A 25,764-nucleotide genomic window follows, 5' to 3' on the forward strand; every position below is an offset into this window, starting at 1 on the left:
TGGAAAACGCAAAACAAGTAATGTTTCATTGCCCTCGTTTTCACGGCAAAAGACACTCTGTACACAGAGTATTTGGAGAGAAACCTTCCATTAGGAATTTAGTTCCCCTAATGTGCAGAGACATACAATGTTAGACCGCGGTGAGTAAAATAACGTTTCTAGTGATGATGCAGAGGAATGGGCATGAAAAGCAGTGGCGACTAAATTGCCTTGTGATGTTGAGCACGAAGGCGGTACCACGGGGTGTGAGTACATGAACAGGATTAGCCTGGTCTCATTGTGCCACTTGAGCACAGTGCGCTGCCCCAACGTCCAGGGAAAAAGAAAAAAAAGATGTATGTATGTGGTGTAGGTATGGCATTTTTTTCGGTACTGTCACCCAAACGGGTAATAACTTTTGCTAATGTAAAGGCTTCTCTTGACGAAGCAAAATCAAGCTCTACAATAGCCTCATCCTGCCTGTACTGATGTATGGCTCGGAATCATGGACGCTGGTATGAGAAGATAAAATCGCCTTTAGAGTGTTCGAGAGAAAAGTTCTCCGGAATGTAAAGGCTTCACTTGACGAACCAAAATCAAGCTCTACAATAGCCTCATCCTGCCTGTACTGATGTATGGCTCGGAATCATGGACGGTGGCATGAGAAGACAAGATTGCCTTTAGAGTGTTCGACAAAAAAGTTCTTCGGAATGTAAAGGCTTCACTTGACGAACCAAAATCAAGCTCTACAATAGCCTCATCCTGCCTGTACTGATGTATGGCTCGGAATCATGGACGGTGGCATGAGAAGATAAGATCGCCTTTAGAGTGTTCGAGAGAAAAGTTCTCCGGAAGAGTAATGGTCCTATCCATGATGTTAACGGCGGCTATAGAAAGCGGTATAATGATGAGCTCAATAAGATTTACATTTTTTAGAACTCTTTATTCCTTCTTCTTCTCTCATTGGCCTCCCAACTTGTTCCCTACCAATGCTTTCTCTCTAATTTTTAGCTTTCTATCACCTTGTTGATTGTGTTATCAGTCTCTCTCCATCTTTTCCTCTCAGCTTCCATTTCAATCACCCACTTCTCCCCACCTTCCGACGCTCTCCATCTCTTTATTTCTCTGGCTCTACTACTCCCTCGCCGCTACTTCTTTTTTTCCCTCTCCTTATCTCTCTCATCTCTCCACATATCCTTGTCTTCTCCCTCTGTCTCTCTGTGTCTTTCCATATCTCTCTGCTTCAGCCTCTGCTTTCCCTCTCTCTGTCTCTGCCCCGGTTTTACTCCACGTACCTGTGACATGCTTTGCCTCCTAGCCATCTCTTTATCTCTGCGTACGGGCGCTGAAGCATTCGATGTATGGGACCGTTGCCGGAGCACTAATAGAGTAGAAAGAGGCTACTTATCGGAAAGAGTCGTGATGGCGAACGGAGTGAGTGAGAGTAGCTACATATATATGCGCATAGGAATAAAACCAGAAGTTTCTATCCGCAAATTCAGCGGATGAAGGCAGAAATGGTAGTGAATCCCTGCAAGAATGATAGTGGCCAAGTGATAACCGATATGCAGACCATGTTTAGGCTATGGGGAAAGTACTCCACTTCTCTGCTAGATAGCGGTATAGACCCCTCAAGACAGAATATTCACTCTTTCGTCCGACTATGACGAAGTGAAAATAATACTATCCCGGCTAATACTTAATAAAGCCTAGGGAAATAACGGGTTATTGGCTGAGCTGTGCAAATACGGAAATGACAAGCTAATGAACAGCATCCATCCACTCTTGTGTCAAATATGGTAGGAGGAGCGCATGCTTGTAGAGTGGAACCCAGGTGTTTGCCTAATCCACATGATAGATGATTCCGGAGCCGTCCTAACTACCACGGAATTGGGTGCTTGTGCGAATGTTTGACCTTACCAATGCGGCTTAAGACCAGGTAGATTTTTTCTATAGATGAGATTTTCAAAGAAGTCTTTGACAATGCGATATTAACAAACGGGTAGTAAGTTCTGTTTTCCCTGGCCTGGATAAAAGAGAGCAAAAAGAGAATCTTTCGATGAACAAATACCAAACACTTTCCGCCATATTGTAAGTACCGGCACACTCACGTCTTAGGATACTTGTTGCTGTTAATGAAACTTGAACTTTTTTGGTTTGGTAGTTCGGTTCGAGTATACAGCTACAAAAGCCGAGTGAATGCGAAAGAAAACAGCTTTCTAAATTACGGACACCCTAATGTTCTTAATTGCATACATATATTCGCATAACAACAAAATTTTTTATAGAAATCAATGTTTATTGTTTTTAATCATTACAGTCCAGCATATCCAACGCTAAGACGTTACTATGGTGAATATGATGTGACATACATAGCAAAAGTAAATCCATTTTGGTTGCAATTTGATCCGCCCAGCAAGCGCACCTTCTACATTATGGCTATTGTCTATGCTATCTTAACAAGCATCGGTTGTCTAGGCAATTCACTTGTCATATATATGTTTTTACGGTAAGTGGAGGTGTAAAATTAATAAACGATTTTTACCCGGCAGGCAAAATGGGATAGAGCCAAGCAAAGCGATAGTCTCGAACTGCAGGTTTAATTTCTACCTTCGAATTGGTCCTAATCGGATGCAGAGCAGTGCAGTTGGTAGCCACAGTGGCTGAACTCGTCATGTACGCGTTGTAAAGGCCTTCAAAGTGGTTAGTTTCCTTTTCGTAAGACATCGCAATGTTAAGTGTGCGATTTTAGAAATTTTGCAGCCCCGCGCTTCCGTCCACGTTTTTCCTGCTTGATGTGTCAAGTGAACGCCTTTGAACATCTACCGTCGACTTGTTGAGTGTTCCATACTCCTTTTCCAACTCATCGGCCTTTCCATTTCCTTTTATCCCTTATCCCTTTATGGCCGAGCATCTAGTATATCAGGTGTATGCATATGAAACCGGTATTTTTTATTAAAAAAAAAAAAACATATTTATTTCAAGAGAATGGTAACGAATATTTTATTCAAAGTAATCGCCCTCGCTAGCTACACATTTTGACCACCTCTCAGGCAATTTATGGATACCTCGCCGAAAAAAGTCTTCGTTTTTTGAAGCAAACCAGTCATCGAGCCATTTACCAACATTTTCGTAAGAAGTGAAGCGCTGTTTGCTAAGTGCGTGCCCCATCGATGCAAATAAGTGAAAGTCGGATGGAGCCAAGTCTGATGAGTAAGCGGGGTGGGGTAACGGTTGCCAGCTGTACGACTCAACCAATTCCCGAGTCTGTTTTGTTCGGTGTGATGGTGCATTGTCATCGAGAAAAATCACTTTGTCATGCCTAGTTTCATATTCTGGCCGTTATTGGCGCAGAGGACGGTTCAAATTGGCCAATTGTTGTTGGTAACGTTGACCATTAACAGTTTCGCCTGGTTTTAGAAGCTCATACGAGATTACACCACGCTAATCCCATAAAACACACGAGCATTGTCTTTTTTTCCGAAGCGATTTGGTCTTGGGTACGATTGTGCTGGTTGGCCAGGGTCCATACACGATCTCTTGCGTTTGGGATTCACGAAATAAATCCACTTTTCATTGCCAGTAACGATCCAATGCAAAAACGACTTTCTTTTTTGTCTGGTGAGCAGCATTTCACATGTTGTTTTCCGATTTTCCCGCTGTCTGTCGTTCAGCTAATGTGGCACCCATCTTCCGCTTTCATGATCTTTCCCAACGTGTGGAGATGGTTGTCTGGGACACATATAGTTGTTCTGCGAGCTGCCTTTACGTCTGACTATCGTCTTCATTCAGCAAAACCTGCAATTCGACGTCTTCGAACAATTTCGGTGGTTTGCCGCGGTCAGCGTTTCTCACATCAAAATTACCACTTTTAAACTTGTTGAACCACTCATTATACTGCGTACGACCAGGAGCGTGCTCTTCGTAAGCTTCAACAAGCATTCGATGAGATTCTATCGCCGATTTACTCAAATGGAAGAAGAAAATTAATGCTCCCCGCAAATCGTTGTTTTAAGGCACGTATTTCGACATTTTCAAGAGCGAAAAAAACACGATGTTGTATGAAACTTGAAATGCTTGGTATTGGATATTGTTGACAGATCATAAGACGCCAACTAGTGCCAATGGGGAGTTTTGACTGTTCCTACAATTGTGCCTACTGATCTCTAGATGCCAATACAGGTTTCATATGCATACACCTGATAGATGTATGGTCCGACCGGAACGAACCCTCCCTAATGCTTCTTTGCAGTCCAGTGCACCTCTTGCATGAAGTACTGTAGGGTTCTTATATTTAATTCGTTTATTCTTTATACTAAGTTATATTTATTCTACTTTAATATTTATTGCTTTAAAAATTTGTTATTGTAAATATAACAAATTATTTAATTTTCAGTTTTGATTTTTCTGTTTTTCAAAAATTTTTCTGGTTTGAGAAATATTCAAATTTTCATCTTGGAAATCATACATTATAGTTTCTGTAATAAAATATATTAAATTAAACCAACACCTAGTTATCTTCCTTAACTGGATATCTATAAGTACTATGTGAGATGCTTGCCTTGATCGTCGCCTGATTATTAACATATACGAGCCTGACCCGTGCGCATCTTGCGCAACCAATATAAAAGTCTCTTATCTAATATCAACAGAAATCAGCTGTTTTATTAATTTACAGCTTGCGCTTCCATCTAGCGTATAATATCAACTGCCGCTAATCAATTAAAACGTACAGCTTGCGCTGCCATCTAGCGTACTGCAGTGTAAATATTCCCAATAGAGACATAGTACTGTTACGAATATTAGCAAAACTAAGGGGTGCTGCCATCTCTAAGCCGATGCTAAGCAGCGCCTTGCATGCACATCCATAGATAAATCATTATGTATCTACATAAACGAATCAATCATTATGTCTACACATATGTAGGTACACGCAGCTGAGAGCAACTCACAAGCACATGCAGATATCTTATTAATGCTCCTAAAGTTATGCAATTGTGATTGTGGAAGTGTCGCTCACACATACAAGCGCATGGGGTATGAGAGAAGCTATACAAATTATACATCTGTAGTTGTAGCTGAGAAATTTATACATAACTAACTAAGTAAATTCTGGAAACGCCTAGAAGATGCTACGAGGAAATCACAGAGTATAAAAGCATCAGCGGTAGAGGCGCTTTGGGCAGTTTTCAGTTAAGCACGCTATCTGTCGGGCAATAGTTTAGTTTCATCAGTCAGTTTGGTTATTAAACCAGCTAGTTGCAAAGTATAAGTGTTATTGTGAAGTACTTTAATAAAGGCGATTTTTCCATTATTCAATATTGGAGTTATTTATTCAACAGTTTAGTGATACGAACGTTAGCAGAAGATTGCAAATAAGGGGAATTGCGGTAAATTCGTTACAATTGGTGTCAGAAGAGGAATTGTTGAATAAATTCCAGAGGACAACAAGGGCATGGCAAAGTTCAGTGAATTGAAGATCCAGCAACTGAAGAAAGAGCTGGAACTCGAACTTCAGGCACGACTACGAGAGGCAATGGAAGCAGAAGGAATTAACGTGGAAGAGTATGTCTTTCATCTCGATGTCGACGAGACAACAACAAAAATTGAAGAGAAATACGAAACATCGCAGACAGTTACGAGCACAGACTTGAACGTGATATTAGCTGCAATATCTGCACAAACATCGACAGTGACATCCAAGATGGAAACTCAACTGGAAGAACAGAAAACATATATGGCATCTCAACTGGAATCGCAGGAGACACGCATAACATCGAAGATTGAAGCACAAGAAACACGTATTTCAGAAATTTCGACACAGATTACATAAAAGATGGAAACACAGTTAGAAGAACAGAAGACATATATGGCTGAGCAGTTGAAAGCACAAGAAACTCGCATATCTTCGCAGTTAGAAGCACAGGAAGCAAGGGTAACATCAAAGCTGGAAGCGCAAGATGTAAAAATCGCTCAATTTCAGGCAGAAGTCGATGATTTGAAGGGTCGTATGGAGCAGCTACAACTAAATCGCCCTGCAGTTTCAGCGAGTAATCCAACGGTAAAAACACCATCCTTTGACGGTTCTGTTCCTTTCCAGGTCTCTAAGCTACAGAATGCGGAAGATAAAGTTGCTGCACTTTTCGTAGCATCGAAAGGACCAGCTGCCGAAATCTAGCGTAATGCAGTGTAAATATTCACAATAGTCCCATAGTACAAATAGATTTCTTTGTGTGCTCACAATCGTTTATTTTTAACAAATTATTTTAATAAAATATAGCTAAACAAAAGCACTACGACCAAAATTGCCCACAGCTCGACACAGGGGGTGTTCCTTCTATTCTGCTTTGGGACGTAGCATTGACAAGCTGCTTTAGAACCTCTCGGGTAGGGGCTGTCGAGTGGTGGCTTATGCTGATTTTCTGGCAATTCTTCGCCATGACCAAGATTCCTGAATTTAGATCACCCTCTATTGGAGAAGTACTGCTGGTGCTGTTGGTAAAGTACCTTGGGAATATCCTTAAAAGCAAGTTGTCATAGAAGCTTGATTTTGAAGTCCAATGATTGCCTGGTACTGTTGTGGAGGGGCAAATTGCAAACACTGGGAGCTTTATCCAAGTGTGGTGCATTGGCTGTGCGGTATTGTAGTCAAGCCAATTAGTGTATTTGAGCGTAGCGATTGGCGATAGTTGAAATAAGCGAGTCCCTTCGTACAATACCTACACTGGCACAAAATGCGATGCCGAATCTGTACCCAGTTGATAATGTGGGTCGCAGTTACAGACGGCAATGCGGTTTAGTGACGCGTAAAAAGCTTTTAAATTACGGGCACTCCAACATTCTAATCAGCTTCAGCCCTGGTAAGGCAGACTGCTGTGCGACGGATTTCGACAAGAATTAATGAAAGCCGGGGTGTGGTGAAATTGTTCACAGATGGGCCTAGACTGGACGGGAGGGTTGGGTGTGAGGTAGTCTGCCAAGAGATCGGAGTAAGTCGAATTTTAGGCGGTCCGATCACTACAGCGTATTTCAGGCGGAGATCAGTGCTATAAAGGATGCGATGTAATCTGCCGCTGTAACTGATAAGGTATTTAGCAACTGCTCAGTTAGTCAGCCAGCTATCAAAGCGCTTAGTATTGCTACGGCGTGGTCGAGAGCTGTGTGGAATAACTTGAACTCACTTGCGGTGGCAACTAACGACTTTTTGTTTAAATTATCTGGTTGTCAGAGCATAAGGGTATCACTGGCAACTATCAGGCCGACCTCTTGACCCGGGCAGGCATTAGCCAACTTAACGTGTCAGTCAATGGACGATTTGCGATGCCACTGGTTCCTTGCTATTTGCTCCAGTATAAGTGGTCCTCGATTCAGCTTAGGAAATGCTGGGCTAACAGCACCTCTTGCTGTGTGTCATTGTCTTTCTGACTCGTTGTTCAACCCAAGCAGCTGTCGGAGCTATTAGGGTTTACAAAAACTCGACGATCCATAATTATTGAAGTGTTTACAGGACACTGTCCATTGATGGACCATGCGGCACGACTTTATATACTGGGCAGTCCCATCTAGGTTAGCTGTCTGGAGTACGACGAGGTGGCTTCATAGTTGGTAACTTTATCGTTTCCATGCAGCGATTCGCTAAATAACTGGAAAACAGTTTCATCGTTAGAGTATGCGGTAACATAACTGACCAACATAAAAGCAGGACGTTCCTTAAGCAGCTGTCCAGTGCCCAAACCTAAGTTGTAGTATTCAAAAGAAGTATAATGATTCATCTACACTTAAAAGCGATTGCTAAGTATACATAAATCCTAATTTGTAGTACACCAAAATGGTACTAGGGACCTATTTTGTGAGGAAAAATAAAAAGAAACTTGCGTTCTTAAACGGTCTAACTTACCCTGCAGTGTACAAACGTAAAGTTAGATGAACTAGAAAAACTTAAAGCTAACTCCGCTAAAAGGCTTAGAAAACCGCATTCAATCCTAAGGACCCCAACCAAATTTTCATTCTTACGGCACTTTTCTGAGCTTCGTTGACAAATCGTTAACATTGAAGAGGGAGACATTATTATTAACCATAAAAGAATTATTATTAACCATATCCCAAACTGTCTATCAGATACAACCAAAATCGTGTTATTGCATTATATGGAAGATAAATAAAACAAACATAACAATGCATACAAATATACATATAATGAGTACATAAGTTATTGAATTGATATATGAGAGGACACACCTACACCTTTCACAAGGCTCAACAATGTTCTGAATAAGCTATTGAATTTCTGAAATTGTTGCAAAATGAAAAAATGACAATGCAATAACACATTAACCAATATAACCGCACTTGCTTCAATGCAATTACTTCGACTTATATTTAAATTTTGGAAGGCGGGTAGAGTATTTGCCCACCATACATAAGCCATACATAGATACCAGATTCCAGTTCTGAGTAGAGGGATGTAACGGAAGCGAGTTTACCGGCACCGAAATCGGAACTCACAAATTTGCTTTATCGGAGACGAAATCATAATTGAAACTGAAAGTGAAGTGTATACCAATCAGCAGCTTCTCCCTCAGTCGAAGGTTAGGTAAGGTCTAATACTATGTACAAACACACACCAAATTGGAAATTTATACAATTTATTACTCAATTTATCATATAATAAATTTCAAATTTAAAAAAAAAATTGCTTAATAAATTGTTTCAAACTGTACTCTTGTAAAGTGTGTTTAATGAGTAGATTTAAACGTCAGTTACGCATGGCTATATGGTCGGGTCATCACATCAGCTGATTTTATTTTTTTTTTCATTTCACTGGAGTAGGGATTGTCAAAAGATGAGGGCAAACTCAAAATGAAACAAAATATTCAACAAATTTTCTTACAACACACACAAATTTCAAAGTTGCACGTTTTCATTAAATTCCATTCGCCCAAACCAAAAACGTACATTTTGACAGTCTGAACAAAGGTATGTTGTTGCTGTACACTGAAAGAAATGGTGCTAGTAAAATCAACACATCGGTTCTGTTGTTCTTGACTTAACGGAGATTCGGTGAAATTGATCGAATTACGGTTAATTCGACCGAGTTCTTTGTCAAACGAACAAATTAGTTTAGTCATTTCTACAGAAGAGAAATTGTCGCTCTTAAGTTAACAAAATTCTGTAAAATTGACAGATTCCTGGTCAATCTAACTGATTTTTCTGTTAACACAACTAATCTCACTGGTCATTTCAACAGCGATCAACAGTCAATACATGGGCAAATTTCAAAGAGAATTTTACGCTCACTGCGCTCTCTACTTTGTACTTATGACGATGGTGCCACTTGTTTAAAAAAAATACCAAAAAAAGAAAACCACCAAACCGAAAAAACACGCAAAATGGGAAAACAACAAAAAATTAGTTTTTCAGTTATCAATACAAAACGAAAAACCCTTTTTTGAATTTACTGTGCAAAAAATTATGAGATACCTGGACACCTATTTATCGGGTAAAATTTTGACACTTCTCCTCCAAGCCAAATGCAAAATTTCGCCCTCTTGTTGCAAAAATTTTGTTTGAACGAACAGGATTTTTTCCAAAGTTAATAACATTTTGTTCAAGTTTTTACGAATTTTGACTCACGCGAACGAATCTAATAAGATAATAAAAAACATCCTTTTTATACTCAGTTGAGCAGAGCTCACAGAGTATATTAAGTTTGATTGGATAACGGTTGGTTGTACATATATAAAGGAATCGAGATAGATATAGACTTCCATATATCAAAATAATCAGGATCGAAAAAAAATTTGATTGAGCCATGTCCGTCCGTCCGTCCGTCCGTCCGTTAACACGATAACTTGAGTAAATTTTGAGGTATCTTGATGAAATTTGGTATGTAGGTTCCTGAGCACTCATCTCAGATCGCTATTTAAAATGAACGATATCGGACTATAACCACGCCCACTTTTTCGATGTCGAAAATTTCGAAAAACCTAAAAATTGCGATAATTCATTACAAAATAGAGATAAAGGGACGAAACTTGGTAGATGAGTTGAACTTATGAAGCAGAATAGAAAGTTAGTAAAATTTTGGACAATGGGCGTGGCACCGCCCACTTTTAAAAGAATGTAATTTAAAACTTTTGCAAGCTCTAATTTGGCAGTCGTTGAAGATATCATGATGAAATTTGGCAGGAACGTTACTCCTATTACTATATGTACGCTTAATAAAAATTAGCAAAATCGGAGAAGGACCACGCCCACTTTAAAAAAAAATTTTTTTAAAGTAAAATTTTAACAAAAAATTTAATATCTTTACAGTATATAAGTAAATTATGTCAACATTCAACTCCAGTAATGATATGGTGCAAAGAAATACAAAAATAAAAGATGCCTAGGATACTTTTAACGCCATAAGTCGAACAAAAATTAACCAATACTTTTGAAATTTGACAGGGGCATAGATTTTATGACGATAACTCTTTTCTGTGAAAATGGGCGAAATCGGTTGATGCCACGCCTAGTTTTTATACACAGTCGTCCGTCTGTCCTTCCGCATGGCCGTTAACACGATAACTTGAGCAAAAATCGACATATCTTTAATGAACTTAGTTCACGTGCTTACTTGAACTCACTTTATCTTGGTATAAAAAATGAACGAAATCCGACTATGACCACGCCCACTTTTTCGATATCGAAAATTACGAAAAATGAAAAAAATGCCATAATTCTATACCAAATACGAAAAAAGGGATGAAACATGGTAAGGTAATTGGATTGTTTTATTGAAGCGAATATAACTTTAGAAAAAACTTTATAAAATGGTTGTGACACCTACCATATTAAGTAGAAGAAACTGAAAAAGTTCTGCAGGGCGAAATAAAAAACCCTTAAAATCTTGGCAGGTATTACATATATAAATAAATTAGCGGTATCCAACATATGATGTTCTGGGTCACCCTGGTCCACATTTTGGTCGATATCTGGAAAACGCCTTCACATATACAACTACCACCACTCCCTTTTAAAACTCTCATTAATACCTTTAATTTGATACCCATATCGTACAAACTCATTCTAGAGTCACCCCTGGCCCACCTTTATGGCGATATCTCGAAACGGCGTCCACCTATGGAACTAAGGATTACTCCCTTTTCAAATACTCATTAACACCTTTCTTTTGATACCCATATTGTACAAACAAATTCTAGAGTCACCCCTGGTCCACCTTTATGGCGATATTTCGAAAATGCGACCACCTATACAACAAACACCACTCCCTTTTAAAACCCTCACTAATACCTTGAATTTGATACCCATATCGTACAAACACATTCTAGAGTCACCCCTGGTCCACCTTTATGGCGATATCTCGAAAAGGCGTCCACCTATAGAACTAAGGCCCACTCCCTTTTAAAATACTCATTAACTCCTTTCGTTTGATACCCATATTGCACAAACGAATTCTAGAGTCACCCCTGGCCCACCTTTATGGCGATATCTCGAAACGGCGTCCACCTATGGAACTAAGGATTACTCCCTTTTAAAATACTCATTAACACCTTTCTTTTGATACCCATATCGTACAAACACGTTCTAGAGTCACCCCTGGTCCACCTTTATGGCGATATTTCGAAACGGCGTCCACCTATAGAACTAAGGCCCACTCCCTTTTAAAATACTCATTAACACCTTTCATTTGCTACCCATATCGTACAAACATATTCTAAAGTCACCCCTGGTCCACCTTTATGGCGATATCTCGAAAAGGCGAACACCTATAGAACGAAGGCCCACTCCCTTTTAAAAATACTCATTAACACCTTTCATTTGATACCCATATCGTACTAACAAAGTCTAGAGTCACCCCTGGTCCACCTTTATTGCGATACCTCGAAAACGCGTCCACCTATAGAACTAAGGCCCACTCCCTTTTAAAATACTCATTAACTCCTTTCGTTTGATACTCATACTGCACAAACAAATTCTAGAGTCACACCTGGCCCACCTTTATGGCGATATCTCGAAACGGCGTCCACCTATGGAACTAAGGATTACTACCTTTTAAAATACTCATTAACACCTTTCTTTTGATACACATATTGTACAAACAAATTCTAGAGTCACACCTAGTCCACCTTTATGGCGATATTTCGAAAATGCGACCACCTATACAACAACCACCACTCCCTTTTAAACCCCTCATTAATACCTTTAATTTGATACCCATATCGTACAAACACATTCTATAGTCACCCCTGGTCCACCTTTATGGCGATATTTCGAAACGGCGTCCACCTATAGAACTAAGGCCCACTCAATTTTAAAATACTCATTAACACCTTTCGTTTGATGCCCATATTGTACAAACAAATTCTAGAGTCACCCCTGGTCCACCTTTATGGCGATATCTCGAAACGGCGTCCACCTATGGAACTAAGGATTACTCCCTTTTAAAATACTCATTAACACCTTTCTTTTGATACCCATATCGTACAAACACGTTCTAGAGTCACCCCTGGTCCACCTTTATGGCGATATTTCGAAACGGCGTCCACCTATAGAACTAAGACCCACTCAATTTTAAAATACTCATTAACACCTTTCGTTTGATGCCCATATTGTACAAACAAATTCTAGAGTCACCCCTGGTCCACCTTTATGGCGATATCTCGAAACGGCGTCCACCTATGGAACTAAGGATTACTCCCTTTTAAAATACTCATTAACACCTTTCTTTTGATACCCATATCGTACAAACACGTTCTAGAGTCACCCCTGGTCCACCTTTATGGCGATATTTCGAAACGGCGTCCACCTATAGAACTAAGGCCCACTCAATTTTAAAATACTCATTAACACCTTTCGTTTGATGCCCATATCGTACAAACAAATTCTAGGGTCACCCCTGTTCCACCTTTGTGGCGATATTTCGAAACGGCGTCCACCTATAGAACTAAGGCCCACTCCCTTTTAAAATACTCATTAACTCCTTTCGTTTGATAGCCATATTGCACAAACGAATTCTAGAGTCACCCCTGGCCCACCTTTATGACGATATCTCGAAGCGGCGTCCACCTATGGAACTAAGGATTACTCCCTTTTAAAATACTCATTAACACCTTTCTTTTGATACCCATATTGTACAAACACATTCTATAGTCACCCCTGGTCCACCTTTATGGCGATATTTCGAAACGGCGTCCACCTATAGAACTAAGGCCCACTCAATTTTAAAATACTCATTAACACCTTTCGTTTGATGCCCATATTGTACAAACAAATTCTAGAGTCACCCCTGGTCCACCTTTATGGCGATATCTCGAAACGGCGTCCACCTATGGAACTAAGGATTACTCCCTTTTAAAATACTCATTAACACCTTTCTTTTGATACCCATATCGTACAAACACGTTCTAGAGTCACCCCTGGTCCACCTTTATGGCGATATTTCGAAACGGCGTCCACCTATAGAACTAAGGCCCACTCCCTTTTATAAATACTCATTAACACCTGTCATTTGATACCCATATCGTACTAACAAAGCTAGAGTCACCCCTGGTCCACCTTTATTGCGATGCCTCGAAAAGGCGTCCACCTATAGAACTAAGGCCCACTCCCTTTTAAAATACTCATTAACTCCTTTCGTTTGATACTCATATTGCACAAACAAATTCTAGAGTCACCCCTGGTCCACCTTTATGGCGATATCTCGAAACGACGTCCACCTATGGAACTAAGGATTACTCCCTTTTAAAATACTCATTAACACCTTTCATTTGATACCCATATCGTACAAACGCATTCTAGAGTCACCCCTGGTCCACCTTTATGGCGATATCTCGAAAAGGTGACCACGTATACAACAACCACCAATATACATCATTCAACCACCACTCCCTTTTAAAACCCTCATTAATACCTTTAATTTGATGCCCATATTGTACAAACAAATTCTAGGGTCACCCCTGTTCCACCTTTGTGGCGATATCTCGAAACGGCGTCCACCTATGGAACTAAGGATTACTCCCTTTTAAAATACTCATTAACACCTTTAATTTGATACCCATATCGTACAAACGCATTCTAGAGTCAACCCTGATCCACCTTTACGGCTATATCCCTAAATGGCGTCCACCTATAGAATTATGGCCCACTCCCTCATAAAATACTCTTTAATACCTTTCATTTGATACACATGCCATACAAACACATTCCAGGGTTTCCCTCGGTTCATTTTCCTACATGGTTATTTTCCCTTATGTTGTCACCATAGCTCTCAACTGAGTATGTAATGTTCGGTTACACCCGAACTTAACCTTCCTTACTTGTTTAATATTGATGTTTCCGACAACATAAAAGTTTGAGTTGTTTTAGAATCGTTTCAAATATATATAATATAAAATTTGGTGAAAGTGCGTTTAATAAAACAAAATAATAAAGTGTATAATGTTTAACATATGCCAGCATATTTGATGTAAGCCCAATTGACGTTCGGTTAGTAAGTGCTACCGTGGTGTGATGGTAGCGTGCTCCGCCTGCCACACCGTATGCCCTGTGTTCGCACCCCGGGCAAAGCAACATCAAAATTTTAGAAATAAGGTCTTTCAATTAGATGAAAATTTTTTCTAAGCGGGGTCACCCCTCGGCAGTGTTTGGCAAGCGCTCCGAGTGTATTTCTGCCATGAAAAGGTCTCAGTGAAAACTCATCTGCCTCGCAGATGCCGTTCGGAGTCGGCATAAAACATGTAGGTGCCGTCTGGCCAATTTGTAGAGAAAATCAAGAGGAGCACGACGCAAATTGGAAGAGAGCCCGGCCTTAGATCTCTTCGGAGGTTATCGCGCCTTACATTTATTTATTTATATGGCAACATAGGTACTTTCGTACAAAACGGTCGCAAGAACTTTTTTTGTTCATTTGACCACTAAAACGGTCAATTGCGAATCAACGATTTGTGCGCAGTTTATTCATCTTGTTGCGATGGATAAAAATTAACAGAAATTTCGGTTGAATTGACCCGTATTTCGGTTAATTTTACGTCTTTTTCTTTCAGTGTAGAGATGAGCCAACTACCTATCAAATTACTATTGTTTAAGCTAAATTGAGTTGTATGAACACCACTCAATTATTATCGAAATTGCCTCAATTTATTTTTCTTTGTAAACATAATTTAACTGGCTGGTCCGTAAGTACCTCATATAGACTGAATGAGTCCGTAGTCTTACCAGAAATTTGTGCAATGACCATATTGAAAACCCCTTCCGAAAACCAGGACCTATATTATAAAATAACTCCATACTCTACATGATACATGAAGCTTTCTAGGGCATATTTCACTAGCTGCTTCTAGATCTGACAGCTGTATCACTCTAAATAGCTGGAGTCTTAGCCAGGAAAGCACAGGACACGAGCACTAATATGCCCGATCATTTCCTGCTCCAACCCGCACTTCCTACATCTGATATCACTGACTAAGCTTTATTTAAAGGAATTTAACGCCAGAAAGCGGCCACCGTGGTGTGATGGCAGCGTGCTCCGCCTACCATACCGTATGCCCTTGCTTCACACTCCGGGCAAAGCAACATAAAAATTTTAGAAATTGGGTTTTTCAATTAGAAGAAAATTTTTCTAAGCGGTGTCGCCCCTCGGTGGTGTTTGGCAAGCGCTCCGGGTGTATTTCTGCCATCAAAAGCTCTCAGTGTAAACTCATTTGCCTTGCAGATGCCGTTCGGAGTCGACATAAAACATGTAGGTCCCGTCCGGCCAATTTGTAGGGAAAATCAAGAGGAGCTCGGCGCAAATTGGAAGAGAAGCTCGGCCGTAGATCTCTTCGGAGGTTATCGCGTCTTACATTTATCTTTTTATTTATTTAACGCCAGAAAGCAGTTTCAAGTCAGAATACCAGCCATGAGTCTAGTTGCCTCTATTTTTAAAGATGGGAGTAACTTTGTTATTCAAAGACCATACATAATGTTTGAAACAGCCCCGCGCTTGAGTCCACGCCTTTCCCACTTAGTCGATCATGTGCAAATCTGACGTTTTCTTTATCTCGCCCAACCTAATTGGGACGTCTACGGAGCAAGCTTCGAAGGATGCGCGCTTTTTAGATAGTTCATACGATTTTCCATTCCCATCTATTTCCATATGCCCTGGGACCCAATACAGATGCATGCTTCTCCCTATCCCAATTCTTTCCAGGGACTGGTTATGCTCTACCATACTTTTAGACACTGTGCTATGCAAGGCTTTTGTAGGAATTGCTGCTTGGTTGTCAAATATAAAAGTTGACGCGTCTGCTTTTTGAGGTTTTTTCTGCCAGAGTTTCTACTGCTTTGGTTACGGCTACTACTTCCGCCTGGAAAAACTCTACAGTGATCTTGCAACTTATAGGATCTGTTCATTTCCTGATCACACAGTATAGCGGATACCCTTCTCCTTCCACTCTTTTGAAACCATCGGTGTACATATGTATCGTCTCGTCCGCCATTTGGGCATCCTTGCGTCAGCGCAGATACGGAATCAGGTAGTCTGTTCGTCCTGTATTTGATGACGCGCTACTACTATGGTCGTATGGTCTGCGCTCAAGCTGTCCTGAGGCACAGAGCCTCGTTGCAGTTGTTAACGCTATGTTCTTTGCTTCCAGATCTACAGGTGGTATGTGCAGAATGGCATACAGTGCAGCCGTCGGCGTTGCTTTCAAGGCTCTCGTAATGCTAAGCATTGATAGCTTGTATACCGCCTAATTTTGCAGGCCTAATACGCCTAATAAACACCAAAGTACCTGCTACAGTGGTTTACAAAATCTGTGGTTTGCAAACTTTATAATTATACCTCCATAGTTGCTATATTCTTATAGTTCTTGGTGCATAAGTTATTAAGCTAAAACTTATATTTATGTGGAACAGTATATGGAACGAGAATAAGCATACAGTTGGAAGGGCAAATGTTCCTTTTCATAGCGCTTGATATTGTGGCGAATATTAGCATCACTATGATGATAGTAAATAATCACAACAACAACAAAAAGAAAGCTACCTCACTTATGTACATAAACACATTAAAACAAGCAGCCACAGCTATGTACAAGGCAGTACCACAGACATACTCAGCAAATCGAAGCAAAGAGATTATTCCACATACAGATATGTAATCGTCAGCTAAGAGCAGAAATTGTTACTCAGACATACATAGACATATAGGTTAATAACCAAGTATGAGATACAATTGTTCCGGAAGGCATGTTAGTGAAAAGTTTAGACCTTAAGAGAAATATGCGAACGAGGCAACAGAGACTATAAAAGCTGCGCAAGCAGAGGAATAACTAATCAGTTTGATTTTAACACGCGTGTTGTGAAGTATGCGATAATTGTAAAGTGCTAATACTTCAGTAGAGTTCTAAATAAAGGAGATATTGCTATCTTGAATATTTGAGTTATTTATTCGACAGTTCAGCGATTCGAACGATAGCAGAAGGTGCAAAATAGTCGGAATTCCCCAAAATTCTTTACAATATATATGGCACTATCTAAGCGAATTCATCCTAGCCAGTGAGACTTTGCTTCACCTCTTCGCTGTCTGGACTACTTAAACTTATCTGCTTGTATTATCATGTGCTTATAGAACTATTCATTTTCTTATATTTACAGTTGCAAATCTTTGCGCACACCCGCCAATACATTGGTCATCAATTTGGCTGTGAGTGATCTTCTCATGTTGTTAAAGTGTCCCATTGCGATTTACAACAATTTTAAACAAGGTCCAGCTTTAGGAGATGCTGGTGAGTTGTAAATTTTAATTTTATATTTATATGAAGAATTTTATGTCAGATACTGTCAAAAATGAGGGAATACCACTAGTTAATGTCTGCGAAGATGTGCCTTATTTTATAAAAAAATAATTTTTTCTGATGACCCGGAAATTCCCTAGGTGTTTTTCTGCACATTGCCGCAGCTTCCAACAATGTCTCGAAAAGAGTAATCATGGACAGTCTCAACTCGATTGAAGTTCATCCAGCTTTAGCAAATTGGATCGGCTCCATGTTAACGTGCAGAATGATCACATCGCTATGGGGTCTGTGCCAGGCTGCGAAATCTGTAAACAGAGGAACGCCGCAGGGTGGGGTTTATCACAAATGCTGTGGACGCCGATTATCGAACATGTGCTTGGCCGGTTTGACAGAGGACCAGTGAAATTTACAAAATATGCAGATGACGTTTCAGTTATCATTAGCGGCAGATGCCTAACAACAATCAGCTCTCTGATGGATCAGGCACTTCAAGATATACATGCATGGGCATCTGGAGTCGGCTTAACCATTAAAAAATAAAAAAATAAATGTGAGGCGCGATAACCTCCGAAGAGATCTAAGGCCGAGCTTCTCTTCCAATTTGCGTCGTGCTCCTCTTGATATTCCCTACAAATCGTCCAGATGGGACCTACATGTTTTATGCCGACTCCGAACGGCATCTGCAAGGCAAATGAGTTTTCACTGAGAGCTTTTCATGGCAGAAATATACCCAGAGCGCTTGCCAAACACTGCCGAGGGGCGACTCCGCTTAAAAAAAAGACAGGAGTTGCATATGATCCATCAAGCAGGAAAAGCGTCAGATTTCTAAAGAAATAAGACGCTATATTAACTGGAAATCGCCTTCTGGCGACACATGCTTATCAGTTAGACCTCGTCAGTAACAGCAGAAGTAAGAAGTGCGAAATGCTGGAAGAAACGGTTGAGCACATTCTGTGTTCGAGTCCTGCGCTCGCCAGGTCAAAGCTCGAGCTATTAGGAGCAGCAGAGTTGCCAGATCTCGAGGCAGCAATTAAGCTAGGTCCAAGAAAAATTCTAATATATGCCAAGAGGACGGAGTTATTCTACCTAGATCTACATAAGATCTGCTACCTGATTGGAGTTCTTCTGTTGGGTCGTCAAACAAATTCTGGTAACACTACGAACACATTCATTATATGTATGGTCTTTATTAACCGGCCAGTTCAACCTTACCTAAATAGGTGAGAAATGGAATTTCTAAAAAAAAGTTCTGAAATAGAACGTTCTTCACAGCCTTCTGATGTAAAGTTTTCGAACGAAATACTGAGATTTGTCGTTCTGAAACCGTTTGTTGAGATTGGGTGTTTGAAAGACCCGTTATAGGCCGAACTTACACTAAACTTCGAAGTTGGTTACTTCTTTTAGGTAGTTTCTTTAATATAAGGGCATCCAATCTGTATATTGGAACGATTTCCCGTCGTCCCTTGTCCATTTTGGATTGGAGACAAACCGCTTTCGCCGTTGTGCCATCTTCAGTGTCATTTTTTCAATCTGGTGGATATGAAAAAAAAATATATTGAATAACTGCTAATGTTTTTTGATTTTGTTTTTACCATCATTTTTTTTTTTTTTCTCTTTCTACATTATAATTTCCATTCGCTTTTTATCTTTACCGCTTTTTCCCTAAATTCTTTACAGCTTGCCGCATTTATGGCTTCCTCGGCGGTCTAAGTGGCACTGCATCCATAGCAACCCTAACTGCGATAGCATTAGATCGCTATAATGTTGTTGTGCATCCGCTTGATCCATTACGCAAACCAGCTAAAGTGCAGTCTACATACATTATATCGATTATTTGGATGTACAGCTTTGCATTCTCCATTGTACCAGCACTGGATATTGGTTTCTCCGTTTATGTGCCAGAAGGTTTCCTAACCACATGCAGTTTCGATTATCTAAACAAAGGTTTACCGGCGCGCATCTTTATGTTCACATTCTTCGTTGCAGCCTGGTGTGTACCCTTTACAATAATATGTCTCTCATATTTTCACATATTAAAAGTCGTAATAGCGGCCAATCGTATACAATCGAGCAAAGATAAGAATAAGACTGAACAAAAATTGGCTTTGATTGTGGTGGGTATAATTGGCTTGTGGTTTCTTGCGTGGACGCCTTATTCAATTGTGGCAATGTTGGGTGTTTTTGGCAAAGAAGAATATCTAACACCATTGGGCTCAATGATCCCGGCACTATTTTGTAAGACAGCAGCTTGTGTAGATCCATATTTTTATGCTGCAACACATCCACGTTTTCGTATGGAATTTGGACGCCTTTTGTGGGGTCGTGGCTATTTGCGTCGCTCATCAACGACACCTTCAACGTATTTGACACGTTCGTCAGCGCGTCGTTTACGTGTCATAAGTGACGTGGATATGCGTAATCGTAGTAGTGAGAGTGCAAAGAAAAATAGTAATTTACATGCTTTACAAGAGGTGACTGAGGAGAATGATGAAGATTATGAATTTTCGATTGGCGGTCTTTTCAGCGATGGGATTATAGAACAAAGTCGTTTCTAATATATGGAGACCTTTTTTGATTCTTTTGTTGGATAAAATCAGACCTGTTAAATAATGATTACTACTGGTAATGATTACTCGTTTAATTGATTATTTTCTTTTTAATTTATTGATTACTTGACATTATTTTCTATTTTTAATGATTACTTTCCAATTGATTAAAAATAAAATTAAAAATTATGATTTTTTACGATTATTGAAAAAAATCATGATTTTTTTTTCTAATGGTAATCAATTATTAATTGTTTTTTTTTCTGAAAATAATTGAAATAATCATAATCTATTAAAATAAGCATCCAACTAATTGATTACTAATGCTAATTCAAATTTAACAGGTCTGGATAAAACTAATAAAAGGTTCATGTATGTATATGTATCGATTCATACTTGTAAACATGTGTGCTTTGTATATAGTATTGTTGTATGTGTACTTGTGCATTTGAACTGTATAACATATTTTGTTTTCATGTTTGATATAGAAAGCTTTGTTTCAAATGGTGAGTAACACGATTCAATTACTAGAGGTTTGTTCTCCAATGATAACAGAGCTTTGACACTCCCAAATTTAAAAATCTGGACGGGTTGCTTTAATGGTGTAAGGAAAACGGGGAAAAACTCAATCTCCTTTAGCGAAAATTGTAGTAGAAAAGTACCTTTAGTAGTATATTAGTAGTGATAATAAATTTGTAAATGCCAACAAGTTTTGGGGGAAATAATTCATTTTCTACTAAATATTTTGTGAACTTACAAGGCTATCAAAAATCATCAATAATATATTGTGAATTGATAAAAAAGAGTTATGTTGGTTTGGTCATTCTTTCAGAATTTGTTTGAGGAATGCCGCACGTAAGAATTTTATTCAAAAATATACTTTCTCAAAATTTGTTTCAAAAACTCCCTATCTGAGCATAAGTTCAATGCAGGGAGTCAATGAAAATCATTCTGCGATAAGACGTTTTTCAATGTAATTCTAATATGGGGCGGTTTTGTGACCAATCCTGAAATGGGCAATTTTTGAAAAATATTTTGAGATAGGACGATTTTGAACAGGCAGCCGACATGGGGTGATACTCTACTCAGCAGCCGCTATGAACAACAAAAATAATAGAAAATGGCTTATTGTCTTAGAACTTTATATTCCTACCTTGACTTTGACAGAAGAGTTAAGGTTTTGTGCGGTCCTGCTACACACCGAGTATTCACCTTCTTATTCTGAAATTTCGGAAAGCTCTTTTCCGTTACGTATTCATGGAAGCGTTCCGGATAAACTGTTAATTTAGAATATTCGGAATGCGTTCATTTGATACTACCTCACGAGGTCCGAATATATCAAATAAGTATATACATAATATTCTAAAAATAAACCGATTCCCCAAATTCTTAAATGGAGACGAATGTTCCGAACATACGGAATTAATAGAACAAAAGGTCGACTTTTCGTACGCGCGCAAAAATATCCAGAGAAGTGTCAAAAGGCGCGTATTGACCTCGATAACAATAATTTGAAGGCGGAAATAAAAATGTTAGCTCGTTCAAAAGGTATTGACGAAAAATCGAAAAATGATCCCGGGTTGCGTTGGCGGCCTTCAGCCGAGCTTATAAAAAATTGCCGTGGCCGATCCACCAATGGGGTGGGATCAAAATTAAATGCGTGCAAAATCCCTTTGTACACAAAATCTTTTTCAGAATTACCAACTTCAACTGCAAATATCTCCAGACAGAGATACAATTTTCCTTTTTCGCCTTCGGATTATTGTTGGCGAGGTCTCTTCTCTCGATATTTTTGCCCCATGAGTACATTTCGTTATGGCATCTCAATTATTTACTAATGACATTTTTACGTGAATCGATTTAATAGTCGGCGTTTTGACGTTGAACGATGAATTTTGAAGTGGTTTAGGTTTCGTATGTTCATAGGTTTACGAAAGCGCACGATTTCTTGGTGTCCTCACTTATCATAAAATTACCTATGTTCAATGTTCAGCCATACCTATAGATCGAGGCATAGTTAATAAATTCACTATGCAGCTCAGTAGGTACTTATCGGGTTCGAAAATTCGCAAAGATACAACACAGTTAACAGATGTCAATTCGATTTGGGAGCAAAATGGCTGCAATTGTCAAAAAAATGTGTCTGTCGAGCAAACCTCTTGTGATTGAATCATGGGTGAGTAAGATATTTTCATTTACATTTCCCCTAAATGTTTGTATGTATTTGTTTTATTTGTCATTTCGAATATTGTGTATGATGTCTTGTTCAAGTTTATATAAAATATGGAAATGTGTATGTTAGGGTGGGCCGATTTGTATGGACGAAAGTTAACCGATATCGCGCCATCGATTTTTCAATAGGATTTGGGGTCAGGAAAAAAAGATTTTTTTTCATGACCCACTAAAAAAATTTTCATATGTATACCCTGTCCGACCCAAAAATGTCCGCCAACGTTTTCAGCGGACATTTTTGGGTCGGACAGGATGTACATGAAAATTTTACAATCAATTTAAATTTTTTTAGTAGGCCATGAAAAAACCTTAAAAATCAAGGTCGAAAAAACGTCAAAAAAATAAAATTTCGCAAAAGCTTAACAAAAAAATCAGTTAGATTGATTAGGGATCTGTCAGTTTTACCGAATTTTGTTAACTTAAGAGTGACAGTTTCTCTTCAGTTGAAATGGCTAAACTAATTTGTTCGCTTGACAAAGAAATCGGTCGAATTAACCATAATTCGATCAATTTCACCGAATCTCCGTTAAGTCAAGAACAACAGAACCGATTTGTTGATTTTACTAGCACCTTTTCTTTCAGTGTAAGAGCGAAAAAGGGACCCGTACATAAAAATAGCAATTAGAAATAATATATATATATATATAATATATATATATAATGTTTATAGAAAATTAGGTACATATAGAATAGAGGTGTACTCACTAAGAAATAAGCTTCAATATTTAATTATGATGCCCAGCAGCGACTACCTGCACTGAAAAAGAAACACTAGTAAATCATCCGAATTACAAATCAGCTCAACCGAAATTTCTGTCAAATTGTATATATCGCAATAAAATCAACTTATTAAAAATCATTGATTCTTAATTGACAGCTGAATAGAGCTCGTGGGATTCAGTTAATCAAATATTCGAATTATTCGAATGGTGTAATATTCGATTCTAAAAATGCGATTAGTTAAAATCGAATAATCGTACACCGTCGATTATTCGAATAATTGCTCCTTGTCGATTACTCGAATAATCGCTGCTGAACGATACGTTGGTAACCTTTAAGCATAAAAACTCAATAATTTTTCATTTCAAACCAATGTTTGTATTTGCGTTTTAAAAGTCATCACCATTAATTGACGCTTAACCGCCTAAGCGATTTTGGCCGTTTCGTAGCAAGTCACGTCAGCTATCCCTGTTGCGCGATAACTGACGCAAATTGACAGCACCAATTGAAGTACAGTCTTCCTCCACCTGCTTCTCCCAATTTAGTGCAGGTCGCACCTCCCTCTGCTTTCAAGCTGCGTCTTTGTTCATTCGCATAACATGCCCTAGCCAGCGAGAACCTTTGAGGTTTTATTCGTTGCACTTTTGTTATATCTGCGTAAAGCTTGTATGAGCTCATCATTATACGCCTTTCGAAACTCAACGCCGGCTACACGAACAGGACCATCTCATCTTCTTTCGACACCGTCCATGATTCCCATCCCTACCCAAGAACGGGTATGATGGCGACTTGTAGAGCTTAATTTATGTTCGTCGAGAGAGGACTTTACTTTTCAACTGCCTACCCAGTCCAAAGTAGTATCAGTTGGCAAGAGTTTTTTGATTTGTCGTTGAAAACATTACTTTAACAAATATAAGTCATGGATCTTGAGCAACTTTTTTCATTTTAAATTTTTTCTATCCACATTTCGCTTTGTACTGACAGTTGCTGATTTGCTATTCAATATTGAAACAATAAGCTACGGTATTTGATACTGCGTATTTGCAACGACGTAGAAATTGCATAGCCCTGTATTTAGTTAGTGCATAGTAAATAATATGATACGCAAGTTTCCAAATACAATGATGCTAGACCATTTGCAAAAAATCCAGAACACCCTACTGCATTATGCAAATATACTTCATCAGCTTGCAAATGCAATGTGGCTAGACTATTTGAACAAAATCCTGCACTCCCTAAGTGTATTATGCAAATATACTACATCAGTTTGCAAATACAATGTTGCTAGATCATTTGGAAAAATCCAGAACACCCTACTGTATTATGCAAATATACTTCATCAGCTTACAAATGCAATGTGGCTAGACTATTTGAACAAAATCCTGCACTCCCTGAGTGTATTATACAAATATACTACATCAGTTTGCAAATACAATGTTGCTAGATCATTTGCAAAAATCCAGAACACCCTACTGTATTATGCAAATATACTTCATTCGTTTGCAAATGCAATGTGATTAGGCTATTTGAACAAAATCCTGCACTCCCTGAGTGTATTATGCATATGTACTACATCAGTTTGCAAATACAATGTTGCTAGATCATTTGGAAAAATCCAGAACACCCTACTGTATTACGCAAATATACTTCATCAGCTTGCAAATGCAATGTGGCTAGACTATTTGAACAAAATCCTGCACTCCCTGAGTGTATTATACAAATATACTACATCAGTTTGCAAATACAATGTTGCTAGATCATTTGCAAAAATCCAGAACACCCTACTGTATTATGCAAATATACTTCATTCGTTTGCAAATGCAATGTGATTAGGCTATTTGAACAAAATCCTGCACTCCCTGAGTGTATTATGCATATGTACTACATCAGTTTGCAAATACAATGTTGCTAGATCATTTGGAAAAATCCAGAACACCCTACTGTATTACGCAAATATACTTCATCAGCTTGCAAATGCAATGTGGCTAGACTATTTGAACAAAATCCTGTACTCCCTGAGTGTATTATACAAATATACTACATCAGTTTGCAAATACAATGTTGCTAGATCATTTGCAAAAATCCAGAACACCCTACTGTATTATGTAAATATACTTCATCAGCTTGCAAATGCAATGTGGCTAGACTATTTGAACAAAATCCTGCACTCCCTGAGTGTATTATACAAATATACTACATCAGTTTGCAAATACAATGTTGCTAGATCATTTGCAAAAAATCCAGAACACCCTACTGCATTATGCAAATATACTTCATCAGCTTGCAAATGCAATGTGGCTAGACTATTTGAACAAAATCCTGCACTCCCAAAGTGTATTATGCAAATATACTACATCAGTTTGCAAATACAATGTTGCTAGATCATTTGCAAAAAATCCAGAACACCCTACTGAATTATGCAAATATACTTCATCAGCTTGCAAATGCAATGTGGCTAGACTATTTGAACAAAATCCTGCACTCCCTGAGTGTATTATACAAATATA

At 38.9% G+C, this 25,764-nt stretch overlaps 1 protein-coding gene across 1 annotated transcript in view; it reads left to right on the top strand.

Moving 5' to 3' along the window:
- Rh7 (Rhodopsin 7) overlaps window positions 1-21,184 on the top strand; it is a 180,087-nt gene extending 158,903 nt beyond the window's left edge. Inside the window, exons 3-5 of the mRNA XM_067792363.1 lie at window positions 2,300-2,488; window positions 17,620-17,750; window positions 19,437-21,184. Of these exons, the coding sequence (XP_067648464.1) occupies window positions 2,300-2,488; window positions 17,620-17,750; window positions 19,437-20,314 (1,198 nt within the window). The 3' untranslated portion in view covers window positions 20,315-21,184. The remainder of the gene's footprint in view (window positions 1-2,299; window positions 2,489-17,619; window positions 17,751-19,436) is intronic.
- The last annotated feature ends 4,580 nt before the right edge of the window (window positions 21,185-25,764 follow it).

Source organism: Eurosta solidaginis, chromosome 5 (assembly GCF_040869045.1).
Source record: "Eurosta solidaginis isolate ZX-2024a chromosome 5, ASM4086904v1, whole genome shotgun sequence".
NCBI classification, from domain to species: domain Eukaryota; kingdom Metazoa; phylum Arthropoda; class Insecta; order Diptera; family Tephritidae; genus Eurosta; species Eurosta solidaginis.